Consider the following 14,885-nt stretch of genomic DNA (forward strand, 5'->3'; position numbering starts at 1 on the left):
TTATTCTCCACCCCTCTTGCTTTCTCTCATTCAGCTTGTGCCTTTCCTCCTGCTCCCCTTCTTCTCTGCTCTCTTTTCTATTCAATATTCTCTCTCATCTCCCCCATTTCTGATCCTAGAGCCCCCACCTTTCTCTGTTCTTCTCTCCCCCGCCCCTTTTGGACACTCTTTCCTTTTCCCCAGAAATCTTTGCCTTCCTTTCTCTTTTCCATCCCAAGCTGGTCCCTCTCCGCAGTGCCTCTATTCTCTTTTCCTCACAGCGTTTCTCGTTTTCCTCCTTAAAGTTTCTCCCTTTTCAGGCTACCACTGTTGTTGTTGACTAAGAAAAGTCCTGCTCCCCTTGCTCAATCACCCATGTCTCTCTCTTCTCCCACTTGGGGAGCTGATGCCATTGGGAGAAAGTTAGATTCCCCTTTTCTTTAATCTCCGTGTTTGCTATCTATCCCTGTGCACAGAGTCCTTTGTTGCCCTCCCCACTTACATATCCCCATGGGAGGGGGGGCAATCACAAGCCATCTCAGAGGAGGCCCCAATCTGCTGAATATATATGTTATCCCATACTACTTGGAAGCTAATGTCAAATACCTACTGATGTGATCACAGAAGTAAACCCTACTTGACTGATTAAGGGCTCCAGTCTGGTGCATTCTAGATATAAGATTAAGCTTAGCGCTTTAGCATCTGCAATCATTAAGATCAAGGATTTACTGTGTTTAATTAATTTTTCCTAGAGTGATACAAAGAGTATATACTAATCTTAAAATCCCTCGCCAGCTTGTGTTCAGTACTGCTACTATTACCAATTATGGGGAAACCTGGATACCTCTTATTTGAGAATCCCAGAATGAAAAGAAAAAGAGAAAATAGTACAGATATAAGTTGATAGAAGAGGCTTGGCTGAAAAAGATAGCTAACATCCCTGAAGAAAATATATATTGGTTAACTGAATAGTCGACTAACTGCATGAATTCCTAGCAGTTAGTCAACTATTCTATAGTTCCCAGGGACAGGGCAGCCACCAGTGCAATCTAGTCCCACATCCAGGGAGCCCCCTGTGACTCCGCACTGCTGCCTTTGCATCAGAGGCAGCAGCGCACAGTGCCAGGGGGGAACCAGTGTGCGAAGGGAGCCAGTTTAAAAACCAGCTCCCCTCACAGACTGGCTGTCTGCCGCCTGATACAGAGGCAACAGCACTGGGTGGTAGAAGCTCCTGTCCACAGGGGCATCTGAGCTCCCCACAGACAGAGGCTGCAGAGGGGGTGGAGGGGAAGCTGCCCCGAAGCAGCCTCTGTCCATGGTGGCCCGGGCTGGAACAGTCTCTGTCCATGGCCAGCACCACCGCAGACAGAGACTGCTTTGCAGCAGCAGCCCCCATGGACAAGGGCTGCCGCCAGAGCAGCCTCTGTCCATGGTGAGCCTGGGTCCACAATGGGCAGGGGCTGCTGCCATGAAGCAGCATCTACCCATGGTGAGCCTGAGCTTGCCATGGGCAGAGGCTGCTTTGCAGCAATATCCCCTGCCCCAGCCCCTGCTGCTACCTCTGATAGAGGCAGTGAGGGGGGAGGGGAGAGTGGGAGATGGCACCACAAAGCCGGTGCTGGGGGGAACTGGCTTTTAAGCCTGCTGCCCCCAGCACCAGCTCCTGTTTCCCCTCTCTTGCTGCCTCTCATACAGACACAGCAAGTGGAGGGATGCGAGTAGCCAACTAGATTAACTGATGAGTTTAAACTTATCAGTTAATTGACTAGCCAACTCCTCGTTCACATTCCTAGTTTTCTTTGAAATACACAGATATTTGTGACCTCAGATATAAAATAATTATTACAGCAAAGGGCCAAATTTTTATTTTAAATCCGGGGGCGAGGGAACGACAAGGAGGCACCATATATGCATTTAAAATGAATAAGAACAGCCATTAAAGTTATAGACTGTCAAATTTTTCAGATAATTCCTATCTCCTAGAAATGAAACTCTGCCTTCTTCACAAGACTATTTCAAGAGAAAAAAATCCTGCTAGGTTTCACACTTGTACCTTTAAGAGATTTTACACATGGGCTGCTATTTTCTATCTCTTCTTCAACATATGGCTTGAGAGAGGGAGGGAGCTGCGAAAGAAAAATGCTAAACCAAACACCTCTGTGATATAAATTACTAGACTGGGTGTCCCATTACAGCAGTTTGTTCTTATGTATAAAGACAAGATTTTGGAGAAGCAATTGGTGGGAGAATGATTCATGTTCTAAACAACAGTTGGTAAGCCAGCGATATTTCACTACTCACTGACCCAGTAACTTATCTTCTAACCTGTTTAGTTAAAAAAGAGGGGTTTTTATTTTAAAAAATTACATTTCTGGTCCTTATTTCCTACGTCATATTATAGCCAGAAATTATAGGCCAAAATTTTAGCCAGACTCCCATAGAAAATGAGGATAGAAATGTAGCCGTGTTAGTCTGGGGTAGCTGAAGCAAAATGCAGGACAATGTAGCACTTTAAAGACTAACAAGATGGTTTATTAGATGATGAGCTTTCGTGGGCCAGACCCACTTCCTCAGATCAAATAGTGGAAGAAAATAGTCACAACCATATATACCAAAGGATACAATTTAAAAAAATGAACACATATGAAAAGGACAAATCACATTTCAGAACAGGAGGGGGATGCAGTGGGGGGGGAGGAAGGAAGGTAAGTGTCTGTGAATTGATGATATTAGAGGTGGGGAGAGTGGGATGTCTGTGAGCTAATGGTATTAGAGGTGATAATTGGGGAAGCTATCTTGGTAATGGGTAAGATAGTTTGAGTATTTGTTCATTCCTTCCCGGAGAGTGTCGAATTTTAACATGAATGACAGTTCAGAGGATTCCCTTTCAAGTGCAGATGTAAAAGGTCTTTGTAGCAGAATGCAGGTGGTTAAGTCATTGAGAGAGTGTCCTTTCTGGTTAAAATGGCAAGAAACTGTTTTTTCTTTGTGATCTTGTCTGATATCTGTTTTGTGGGCATTAATCCTTTGGCGAAGTGTCTGAGATGTTTGTGCAATGTACATAGCAGACGGACACTTTCGGCACATGATAGCATAAATTATATTTCTGGATGCGCAGGAATATGTGTTCTTGATCTTATAACTCACTTGGTTAGGTCCAATAATGGTATCAGCAGAATGAATATGTGGACAAAGCTGGCAACGGGGTTTGTTGCAAGGGAAGGTACCAGGGTTGGTATTAGTGTGGTATGTCCTGTGGTTGTTGGTAAGAAAATGGTTTTCTTAGCATAAGATGAACTCTGTGTTACAAGGGTATATGTGCTTGCAAAGAGAGGACTACATAATCATTGTCTTGATAAAAATGTGGCTTTTGCATAACCACAACCAAGAAGAAAGGAAAGTCCACCTCACTTCTATTAAGCTTCACTTTGTTCCTGAAAAGTATATACAGCAGACTTCCAATAATCTGGCACCTTTGGGACCCAGAGAGTGCCGGATTATCGGATATGCCAGAGTATCAGGAGGTACTCCAGCAGGGGAGCTGTGACGGGTCTGGGAGGGGCGGGGGGCGGGTGGGGAATGGCACGGCATGGGGCAAACCAGGTGCTGGTGAGGGGCAGTGCTGATATACCAACCTGGCAGCACCCCAGCTGCTCTGCTCCAGTGCTTCCTCAAGTCCGCCGCTGGTCAGTTTCAGCAGCGGACTTGAGGAAGCAGCGCGGAGCAGCTCCAATTGTCTGGCTGGCCAGAGCACTTCCGGGTTCCAGTTGGTGCCAGACTATTGGGAGTGCTGGACCACTGGATGCCAGACAATTGGAGTTTTACTGTAGGTGGCCATCCAGCCTGCACTTAAAAACCTTCAATGATGGAGATTCCACAACCCCCTTTGGCTACCTATTCCAGAGCTTACCTACCTTTATACTTAAAAATGTTATCCTAATAGCCAATCTGAATCTCCTGCAGACTAAGCCCATTACTTCTTGTCCTGCTTTCAGTGGACATGGAGAAAAACAAATCACCTCCCTTATTACAACAGTTCTTAACATATCTCTGTATTTATATCAGTGTATAACTTTCAAATGTCTCTAGCCTCTGTGAAGGGTACAGACTGTAGCAGTGTCAGCCGACAGTCAGGGCAGTGTATGTGTGTGTGTGTGTGTGTGTGTGTGTGTGTGTGTGTGTGTGACCAAGAAAAGGTTTAACGTCCGTGACTTTACCGCTAGGACCGGGGTCCAGTCGCGGAGGGCAGCCAACAGGCTGACAGATGCCCCAGAGTTTATAGGGAGAACTTATTATATCTCAGATTTCAGCTGCTAGGATACAGGATCCCTTTGCAGCGGGCAGTCTAGGGAAGACTGAGAGATGCCCCAACGGATCTGTCACCTGGGAGTGACACGATCCAAAACGCCCAAGCTCTTCCTATACCTGTCCCTTATGACTGGCTGAAGTTCTTTTAAATTGTGCTTGGTTCTGTTACAGCAACTGAAGGAGTCAGGTTAAAGCTTAAACAGTTACAGGTTTATTAAAGAAGCTTATAAATCATATGGTTACAATGGCTATTGCTCTATTTCTTAACTGCTAGCAAATATAGATCTTAAAAATGGTTACAAAGAAAATAAAGATAGAAAATAGAAATAATGGTACCAAGTGACAGCTTAATCTTTAAAGTGCTCTAAGTCTATGTGTACACTTAAGACAAAGGACCACATCCAGGTACAATTTTTACCCCCTTCTGTGCTTCTCAACTGCAGCGGGTCAAGCCAGGGCCAGTCCCTCAATTCCTAGGAAAGATGAATACGAGGTGGGTGTCCCCGTGGAACCTCGGGAGGTCAAACACCTAACCCGACCAGCAGATAGATGGTAGATTGACACTCAGAGTGAGCGTGCTGCTGGACCCATCTTTATACCCATGGGGTCATGTATTTCTCTTTCTTATCTAAGATGCCAAATGGTGCTGGGCTGTCTTTTGTGACGCCAGCTCTTACAAGGGAGTTGCGAACTTAATTTACACTTGTAAGGGAGATAACTAAATTGTGAGTACTAGACAATTTTACTGGACGAGAGATTCCTCCCCCCGCGGATGGCTGTGTGTTCATATCAATATGGGTTTCAGTCAAGGGCACTCCTTGGCAGCCTCTTGGTCAGCAATTGGCGTATCTCTGTTTACAGCCATTCACGGTCACAGCAGCCTGCCATATCCGGGCCTTCTGTTCAAGGCTTTTACTGCTCTGTGTGCCCTGCATACTCCAGGCAAGCAAAAATGGATGTTACAGGGGGGTTCCTGTCTGGCTACAAGCAGTGATTATTTATCACCTGATACTGCTCAGATGGCACACCAGGACTAGGACACTAGGAGGTGAATTAGTTATAAAACAGGATGCTACAACCAAAGGTGATGACAGACTACTATAAAAGGTAGTCTTTAATTTAATGATGGTGGTTTTGCTATAAATAATGAACCAGCCCTAGGAATGCTATAGAAGAGCATGTAAAAAACTGGTCCTAACATGTAGTAGCAAAAACTAATATAAATTCTAATGAAAGGTTCCTTTTGACCATCCAGTCTTCACTCCCACCATAAACTGGATTTTTCTACAAATTCACCCTTCCACAAATCAGCTTCATTCCCTAAGCAGCCTGTTTCCCACACTTAACCCCCACACATGCAAGCAGTGTTGCTCCCAGTCCCAGAGCACTGGGTGGGCAGTGCAGCTCCCAGCACCGGAGCCATCTGGACCCCCAGCCACAGGTTGGCCCCTGCTAGCCCCATCCCAGCCACAGGAGAGCACAGACAGAAAGCAGGAAAGCGTCTGGGGAGAAGGGGACGGAGCAGGGCCACACAAGGGTGTTTGGGGAGTGTTAGCCTCCCCTAGCCTGTATAATTTCCCACCCATGAACCTCTTTCTACCAGTACTTCCCTAACACCCATAAAGGCCACTCCCAACCCCGTATTATTTTCCACACAAACTGGCCTCTGGTTCCTTTATACTGTAGTAGGCTTTCATGGGATGGGGACGGTCAGGATTGCAGAAAATTAAGGAGATGATTTCTGAATCAATAATTCAAAGGCAACCCAAGTTTCACACTGGAACAACTGCAAAGGCAGAGCTCCTAATTTGCACCCTATTTCTCCTTCAAACACACAAAATGGATGTAATGCATGTGTATTTTCATTTCCTATCCTCCAATACTTTGAAAAGTAGAAGCATCCCACACCATAAGCTGGCACCAGAGAAGAGAAATGGTCCATTATTCAGGGCTTGTCTTGACTACATGGTGGATTGATGCTGCAGCAATCAATCATCCAGAGGTTTTATATAATGGAGATTGCCTATCTCCTAGAACTGGAAGGGACCTTGAAAGGTCATTGAGTCCAGTCCCTTGCCTTCTCAGCAGGACCAAGTACCATCCCTGATGAATTTTTGCCCCAAATGGCCTCCATAAGGATTGAACTCACAACCCTGGGTTTATCAGGCCAATGCTCAAACCACTGAGCTATTCCTCCCACCTAAGGGGTGAGAGTGTGTTCTCTGTACCCTTTGCCACCAGCATACTTAAAAAAAAATCTGACTAAAGGCAGAGAAGTTACAAGAACTCCAGGCTGCTCAGGATTATGCATCCATATGAGAAGAAGCTTGTCTGCAGCCCAAATCCAATCCCTATAAAGAAGTAAATGAAGTATAAACCCTGCCTTTAAACAGCAACTCAACCCAAGAAAATTTAGTGTGGGAGACAAGGGTGGCAAACCAACAAGAGCTTCTCTTTTCTTATGAAGGTCATGAAAAGGAGGCTGATGAAAAGACTGCTTTAACAAGTGGAATGACTGAATGTAATAATGACTAGTTGGATCCCTTGGCCTCCTTTAAAAAACAAACAAAAAATAACCCGACTGAAATTTAAAAGACATCAATCCAGCAATGTTAATTGGTGCCATGAGAACAAACATGGGATATAAGTTTCGTGAAAGAAAATGTGTAATTGCAGAGTGAATAGGAAACCATTAAACAGAATGAAAAAGCAAAGGGAGGAGAAGCTGCATGAATGCATAAAATCTGCATGGCAACTGTCTCAGTTATAATAACAGTGAGGGCTTAGGCTGGTTTTCTTTAAATGTCCCTCATTGGCACTCGGTTTGTAGGGTTGCTAGGTGTCCCGTTTTGAACTGGGCAGTCGAGTATTTAAGCTTTCTGTTCGGGAAACAAATTGAAAAAATAGAAATAAGAAAATAGAAATGTCCGGTATTTTCTAAATAAGATGTAATGTAGATAGCGTTGTAATGTAAAGTGTGTCCGGTATTTTTGTTGGAACCATCTAGCAACCCTATAAGTGTCGCCCACTCTAGCTTGTCTCCTCATCCCGGGGTTTTTCTGCTAGATCCGTGGTCACCAACCGGTCGCTCGTGAGCTACTGGTCGATCTCGAGGCCTCGACCAGTCGCTCGCGAGGCGTCCTGTAAGCCCTGCCCCCATTTCCCTCCCACCCCCCAGAAGCTCTACTACTTACCTCCAGAGAAGACAGAGGTAGTGTCGGCTTCCGGCGCGCTGGGGTTTGGTCCTGGGGCTTCCCGGTGCGGGGAGCGGGTTGGCACCAGGACAAGCACCCGCGGGGCTTCCCAGCGCGGGTAGGGGGGGTCGGCTACCTGGGCAGGCGCGCACACGCGCGAGGCTTTCCTGCACGGGAGGGCGGCAGGGGGTTGGCCCCGGGGCAGGTGAGCGCGCGCGGGGCTTCCCTGCGTGGAGTGGGGAGTTGGCCCCGGGGCAGGCACGCAAGGGGCTTCCCTGCGCGGGGGGGTTTGGCCCCAGGGCAGGCGTGCGCGTGTCTTTCCCTCCACGGGTGGGGGGGTTGGCCTCCTGGGCAGGCGCGCGCGCACGAGGCTGTCCTGCACGGTGGGTGTGGGGGGTTTTGGCCCTGGGGCAGGCGCGTGCTCGGGGCTTCCCAGCGCGGGTCGGGGGGGTCGGCCCCCTGGGCAGGCACGCGCTGGTTTCTGGGTGGGGGAATGCTGGGAGGAGGGAGATGCAGGGGACTCTCTGCATCCACTGGCATCCCACTCCCCTGTCCTCAACTACAGAATGCTGTCCCCATTCCTGTCCCCACGCCCCGAACTCTGTCCCCAGCTACAGAACTGTCCCCACTCCCCTGTCTCCACTCCCTGAATTCTGTCCCCATTCGCGTCCCCACTCCCCAAACTCTGTCTGTACTCCCGTCCCCACTCCCCGAACTCTGTCCCCACTGGCACACTGTCCCCTGCTGCCGAATCCTGTCCTCTGCCCTCCCAGCACCCTGTTCCCTCTCGCCTGTCCCCAGCCACAGTACTCCATCCCCACAAAATGTATAATTATAAATGCTTCATTTTAGATTCAAATAGCATGAATAAAAAACAGACCATTTATTTCATAACTATAAACACGTGATTTTAATTGTATGTATCGCGTAATTTAAAAATAAACTGTTTATCAGAGTGTGTAAATAAGGGCTGGGGATAGCAAGTGATGGACAGGAGGAGAATAGAGAGGGCGGGGCTTCAAGGAAGGGGCGGGCGGTAGATCTTCGCCTGTTGTGAGATTTAAAAGGTGATCTTGGGTGTAAAAAGGTTGGAGACCGCTGTGCTAGACTCAGCCCCTGCACTTGCTAGAACCTCAGCTACGGGCGGGGTCTCTCCGCGCGGCTGGGGAGAGAGTCTGCGAAACGGGACCCAAAGGCACAAGCACGGCAAAGTGAACCGATGCCTCGGTGCAGGCTGCTAAGAGCGTGACTGAGCCAACCGAGTGATCCCCGCGGCCCGACAGAGACCAGTCCCCAGGCCGGGAGCCGCCTGCTGGGAGTTGAAGTTTCCCGAATAGCGGCGCGTTTTCCATCAGGCGCGGCCAGGCCGCCTCACGCGGGGTCCTCCCAGTGACTTGTAGGCGCCGCGGTGCATGCTGGGTCTTTCTCTCTGCGGCTCGGCCTGGCAGCAGCAGCGCCATGGGTGAGCGGCCGGGGCCCCGAGTGAGGCTGGGGCAGCCCCCGTCAAGCACCGCGAGCTCGAGTTCCCCTCCCCCCCGCGGCGGGGAGATCCGCGCTCGCTCGCTCGCTGTCTGAGGCGGGTTTTCCGAGCGGCGGGAGGAGGCGCAGTCCCGCAGCACGCGGCGCTCAGGGCCCGACCCCGGGATCGCTGCGGTGGGGGCAGGGGGCCGCTCTGCGGGCGGGGCAGGCCGGGGGCGCTCTGGGAGAGCAGCTGCCGCGTTCCTAAGCGCGGGACAGGCGGCCCCGGCTCGCCCCCGGCATTTGCGTCGGCCTGGGCCGGGCGTGGAACTGACTGGTTGTTTTTCTGTCTCCTGCCCAATGGTGCTGCAGGGAAGTGCCGCGGGCTTCGTACGGCCAGAAAGCTTCGCAGCCACCGTCGTGATCAGAAATGGCACGACAAGCAATACAAGAAGGCGCATTTGGGCACTGCCCTGAAAGCCAACCCCTTTGGAGGAGCGTCTCATGCCAAGGGCATTGTTCTAGAAAAAGTGTGAGTGAAATCAAGTGTCTTCACAGCACCTCGCATTAGGTCTTGTACTTCTTATCGTGCTTAGATCTGGTAGGATTGCTTTGATCCACCTAATAACATGTTCAGAATGTATTTTCAGCCCATGTCAATTTAGGTGCAGTTCCGTTTCCAAAAAAGTAACCATGACTTCTGCAGCATTAGTTGCTATATTTATTGAAGTCAGTCGGGGCAGAGTTTTAGGCTTTGTCTTCTTTTTTGTAGCTGTTGAACGTAACAGTTATGTGTAGGTTATTAAATGTCTGTTGCATTTACACACAATAGTATCACAACATTGTTGTACATGAACACCTAAAAGACCAGTGGTTTTTGTTCTTAGATATTTGGGATTTAGAGGATTGTTTGTAAATATTGTTTTTAACATAGTGGTTCCTTATGCTTAAAAGATATGATCTATATCTGCAATTACTATTTTTCCTAAACTATTCAAGTATATGAATTAATATACCTATATTAGCTCTGAAGAATAGCTATGCTTTGAATCTGTCTTGTAAAAAGGATTTGTTGCTTCTCCAACATGGGCATCTGCTTTCCAGAAAGCAAATATAAGCTTCTTAGGCTAGTAGAACAAAAAAAAAACTTGGTTGGGATTAGGGATGTTAGATAGCATGTAATTGAATATTTGTGTAACCATATCAAATTTTAGCCATTACATGACTATTCAATAGTCCCTGAGGAGAGGGCCAGCAACCAGTGGCCCCTTACTCCCGGGAAGCCCCCTGCTGTCTCCATCAGAAGCAGCAGCTAGGGGTGGCTGGTGGGATCCCGTCCCTGAGGGGAGCCAGTTTAAAAACTGCATCCCACACAGGCAGTAGCACGGGGTTGCAAGCAGTCTCTGATACAGAGGCAGCAGTGCAGGATGGCAGCAGCTCCTGTCTGTAGGGGGTCCGAGCTCCCCATGGACAGGGACTGCTGCCATGAAGCAACGTTTGTCTGTGGTGATTCTGGGCCTGCTATAGACGGGCTGCTTCGTGTCAAGTCTCCTTTACTTCCACCAAGCCCCATACTGTTGCCTCTGAAAGGCAGCCACACAGGTGAAGGAGCAGGCAGCACCGCAAAGCTGGTGCTGGTGGAAGCTAGCTTTTAAGGAGGCAGCAAGGGGAGTCAGCAGGTGGGTCTGCGGAGCTGGTGCTCGCAGAGAATTTGATTAAAACCCAGCTACTTATGCATATAGGCTCTGCCTGCCCTCCAAGCTGCTGGCTCTCTGTCAGCATAGTTTGTGGTGGGGGGAAAGGGAGGCAAATCCAGTGTTCCTGGAGAGCTCACTTAAAACTAGCTGCCCACGGGCACTGGCTTCCACCTCCCCCCCCCCCTTTCTGCCTCTGGCACAGAGGCAACGAGGGGGGAAGATGCATCTAATAGACGGGATTAACCCTAAGCCTGGGCTGATCAGCTAATCGTGTAGTCATCTATACATTGACATCCCCCATTGGGACTATCATTGCAGTCCAAACTAAGGATGTAATAGTGTAGTTCATTAATTGATAACCAAAAGCTTATAGGTTAATGCTATAAACCAGTGTGTCTCAACCTTTTTTTTTTTTATAAAGTACCCCATTTTCACACACAAAATTATAAGTATCCCCAGAGCCAGGCTTCCCCATTCTAACCCAATGCACCCACCCCTCCTTCAGAGCCAGGCACCCCTGCCTCCCTGTTCTAATCCAATGCACGCCTTCCCCAGAGCCAGGTTCTCCCCTGCTCCCCCGCTGTAACCCAATGCCCCTCCCCCCGGAGCCAGGCACTGGACATACGGTAACCCTATCTTTGAAGTGCCCACTCCTGCCGCATAGCCATGCCTAGGTGGCTTGTCTGCAGGGAGCACATAGGGCTGTGCGCTCCCACCCCAACTTGGCGCCCCCCTAGCATGGTGCCTGGGGGCAACTTCCCCCTGTTACTCCACTGATGTGGGGGAGAGAGGTGTTCTTTGGAGCAATGCTTATTGTGCCGCTTCACCGCCTTTAACTCCTTTTCGCACCGCCGCAGAGAAGGGGCGATGGGGATGTGTTGTGCTGAGCTGTTGGTGGGGGTCGGGGTAATGCGCATCTCCAGGTTCAGCCACCCTCCCCACTGGAGCACCTGGGGAAGCTGCCTGAGAGGAAACAAACTAGGAAAGGCAGCCCTGGAAGTGATTTCCCCCCCCCCCCAAAATCTGCCCGCCCGCCCTCCCCCTCCCCCCCCCCCCCATACACACTTGGAACTTCCCTGGGTCTCACCGGAGCTGACACAGCCATGCACTTTTCCCACCAGCGCTGGGGTGCGTGCACAGAGCGGCTGTTAACGTCCAGGCGTGTGGCTCCAAACATTCAATTTGACAGGCATGTGCCGCTGTCCCCTCCCCAATCCTCTTTGCAGGGCAAAATCCCTGACTTTTTTGCCAAATTTTACTTGTGTTGAGGCACTCTCCAGACTTCTCTTGCGTATCCCTAAGGGTAAGCATACGCGTACCATTGGTTGAGAAACACTGCTATAGACTACGTGCATTTCCCCTTCTCCCCCTGCCAGAACATTTTTTAGCAGGCTGGCCAGTAGCCTAGCTCAGTTCTGGCTTGTGCTAGGTCTGGAACCTACCCTCACTGCAGCTCTGCATTTGAAGTGTATTAGGAGCCAGGTGGCAGGCTGCCCAGCTCAGTTCCAAGTCGTGGTGGGTCAAGGAGGTATCCGCTCCACCCCTACCCTGGCTCCCCTTGTGGGCCAGCTCCCACCTGGCACCCTGCACTGCTGCCTCTGATGGGGAGGCAGCAGCACAAAGTATCAGGGGGCTCCTCGAAAGTGGGGTGGGAGCGTACTGGCTGCTTGGCCTTGCCCTAAGGGACTATAGAATAGTTGAGTAACCAATAAGAATTCATGAGGTTACTCGACTATTGAATTAACCAATCTTTAACATCCCTAATCCAAACATAGAAATATAAGGCTGAAAAGGGATCTGGAGAGATTTTATAGTCCAGCCCCCTGTGCTGAGGCAAGACAAAATACACCAATAACATTCCTGACAGGTGTTTATCTAATCTGTTCTTTTAAAACTTCCAATGAATGAAAGTTCTTAATACATCTGGGATGCCTGTTCCTGTGCTTTAATTATCCTTCTAGTTGGGGGGAGGAAGAGGAGGGAGACAGACACCTGATAATTAATCTAAAACTCTTTTATGGTAGATTAAGCCCACTATATCTAGTCCTACCTTCATGGGCTATGGAGAGCAATTAATCACTCGTTATATTAAGACTGCTACCGGGTTCGTCCTGCACTTTTCTTAATACTAAACATTTTCAGTTTTTCACTGTTGCTCATAGGTCAGGTTTTCTAAATCATTTTTTATTGCTCTCTTCTAGGGATGTTAAAAATCGTGTAATAAGGTAACCATATAACTGGTGAAAATTTCAGTGGTTACCCAGTTACTTACGCTGTGGGCTTTGTAGTATGAAGTTTAGTTTAGCTCCTCCCTGGGAGCCCAGCTTCTGGGGAGGAGGTTTTGCTGCCACAGTAAAGTCACCTCTCTGGGAGTTGTGCCATCTTCCCTGCCACAGTGAAATTTTCTCCTTGTCATTCAGCCCTTGTCCACCAGGCTCTGGGAAGGTGGCTTCCCTGCTGTGCCTCCCTGTGAGCCAGTTGAGTGTGACAGACTCTTAACTGATAAGCATTAGGTTATCAGTTAAATGTTTACTCTGCTGTACTCTTATCATCCCTACTCTCCTCTGAACTGTTTCCCTTGTCCAAGAAATGGGAGGCTTAATCCAGCTCCTTAGACTGTTTGGTTATATTACCAGATAAAGGTGCAGTGTTCTTTGTTTTGTTGTTACTTTAAAGAGGGACATTTGGCCTCATGAGATTGCACAAAAAACAGAATTCAGAAGATTAAAAGTTGTTTTAAGATAAATTGCATCTTTAACAATTTTGGCTAAAATAATTGTTAAAATGTTTTGTTGGTAAAATAAATGAAAAATTAGAAGCGGCACTTTCCTTTATGATTATTCCTGAATGTGGCAGCTGAATTAGATATGGAAGGAAAAACGGGTGGGTGGGTTCTGCAGCTGTTCCTGAGGAGAAGAGCTGTGCGTATTCGTAACCAGCTCATAGTAACAGCTCTGTTGCATTTATAAAAGAAACAGCTTCTTTTGTGCCACTCTACTCCAGCAACTGCAAGGAAGTTTATAGATTTAAGTTAGTTTAGTGATCACTATACAGTTTGTCTTCAAATGGCTACTTTCAGTTACAGCAGTTAATTTTTTCCTTTCAGTGGTGTAGAGGCCAAACAGCCCAATTCTGCCATCAGGAAATGTGTCAGAGTGCAGTTGATCAAGAACGGCAAGAAGATAACAGCTTTTGTTCCTAATGATGGTTGCTTGAACTTCATTGAGGTAAATATAATGAATCCCTAAAAATTTGTTGTGAATTGGCTCCATGTCATACCTCTCTGAGTTACTTATTTGTCCCCAACTGTCGAGGACATTTGGTCATCTGAAAGAAATTACTATTACTGTCTGCTTAGTAATATTTTTAATATTATTATCAAATCAGTTGATCAAAACATGAGGGCTACGTCTACACTTGCATGATTTTCTGGAAATGCTTTTAACGGAAAAGTTTTCCATTAAAGAATTTTCGGAAAAGCGCGTCTAGATTGGCAGGACGCTTTTCCGCAAAAGCGCTTTTTGCGGAAAAGCGTCCGTGGCCAATCGAGACGCGCTTTTCTGCAAAAAAGCCCCGATCGCCATTTTCGCAATCAGGGCTTTTTTGCGGAAAACAAATCTCTGCTGTCTACACTGGCCCTTTTGCGCAAAAGTTTGTCGGAAAAAGACTTTTGCCCGAACGGGAGCAGCATAGTATTTCCGCAAAAGCACTGACAATCTTACATGAGATCGTCAGTGCTTTTGCGGAAATTCAAGCGGCCAGTGTAGACAGCTGGCAAGTTTTTCCGGAAAAGCAGCTGCTTTTCTGGTAAAAGTGGCCAGTCTAGACACAGACGAGATGTAAAGGGATGTCTTTTAATGTAAAGGGTTGGTTCAGTCAATGTAATTTGTTTTTCTGTTTGGGTTCATTTGACTGAAAAATGTTCAGTTTTCCTTCCTTTCTTTCATTCTAGGAAAATGATGAAGTTCTGGTTGCTGGCTTTGGTCGGAAAGGTCACGCTGTTGGTGACATTCCTGGTGTTCGCTTCAAGGTTGTCAAAGTAGCCAATGTTTCCCTCTTAGCCTTGTACAAAGGCAAGAAAGAGAGACCACGATCATAAATTTGTGATGCCACCTGAATTACTAATAAACTTCAGTTTGATAAATGTTGCAGTTTTTCAAGTCCTCCATGGAATTAAATGTTGGCGCACGTGTTCTGGTCAATTTTTATTTGGTGTTTGGATCAGACAAGCATAATTCTGTTTCAGAGG

General features: G+C 47.9%; 1 protein-coding gene across 1 annotated transcript; it reads left to right on the plus strand.

Moving 5' to 3' along the window:
• The first annotated feature begins 8,785 nt into the window (after nt 1-8,785).
• RPS23 (ribosomal protein S23) lies at nt 8,786-14,784 on the plus strand. Its single transcript, XM_075932199.1, has 4 exons — nt 8,786-8,943; nt 9,312-9,471; nt 13,743-13,863; nt 14,589-14,784. Exons 1-4 carry the CDS (start codon nt 8,940-8,942, stop codon nt 14,733-14,735), a joined length of 432 nt encoding a protein of 143 aa, XP_075788314.1. The 5' UTR covers nt 8,786-8,939; the 3' UTR covers nt 14,736-14,784.
• The last annotated feature ends 101 nt before the right edge of the window (nt 14,785-14,885 follow it).

The sequence above is a fragment of the Pelodiscus sinensis genome, chromosome 6 (genome assembly GCF_049634645.1).
Source record: "Pelodiscus sinensis isolate JC-2024 chromosome 6, ASM4963464v1, whole genome shotgun sequence".
In the NCBI taxonomy this organism is placed as follows: domain Eukaryota; kingdom Metazoa; phylum Chordata; order Testudines; family Trionychidae; genus Pelodiscus; species Pelodiscus sinensis.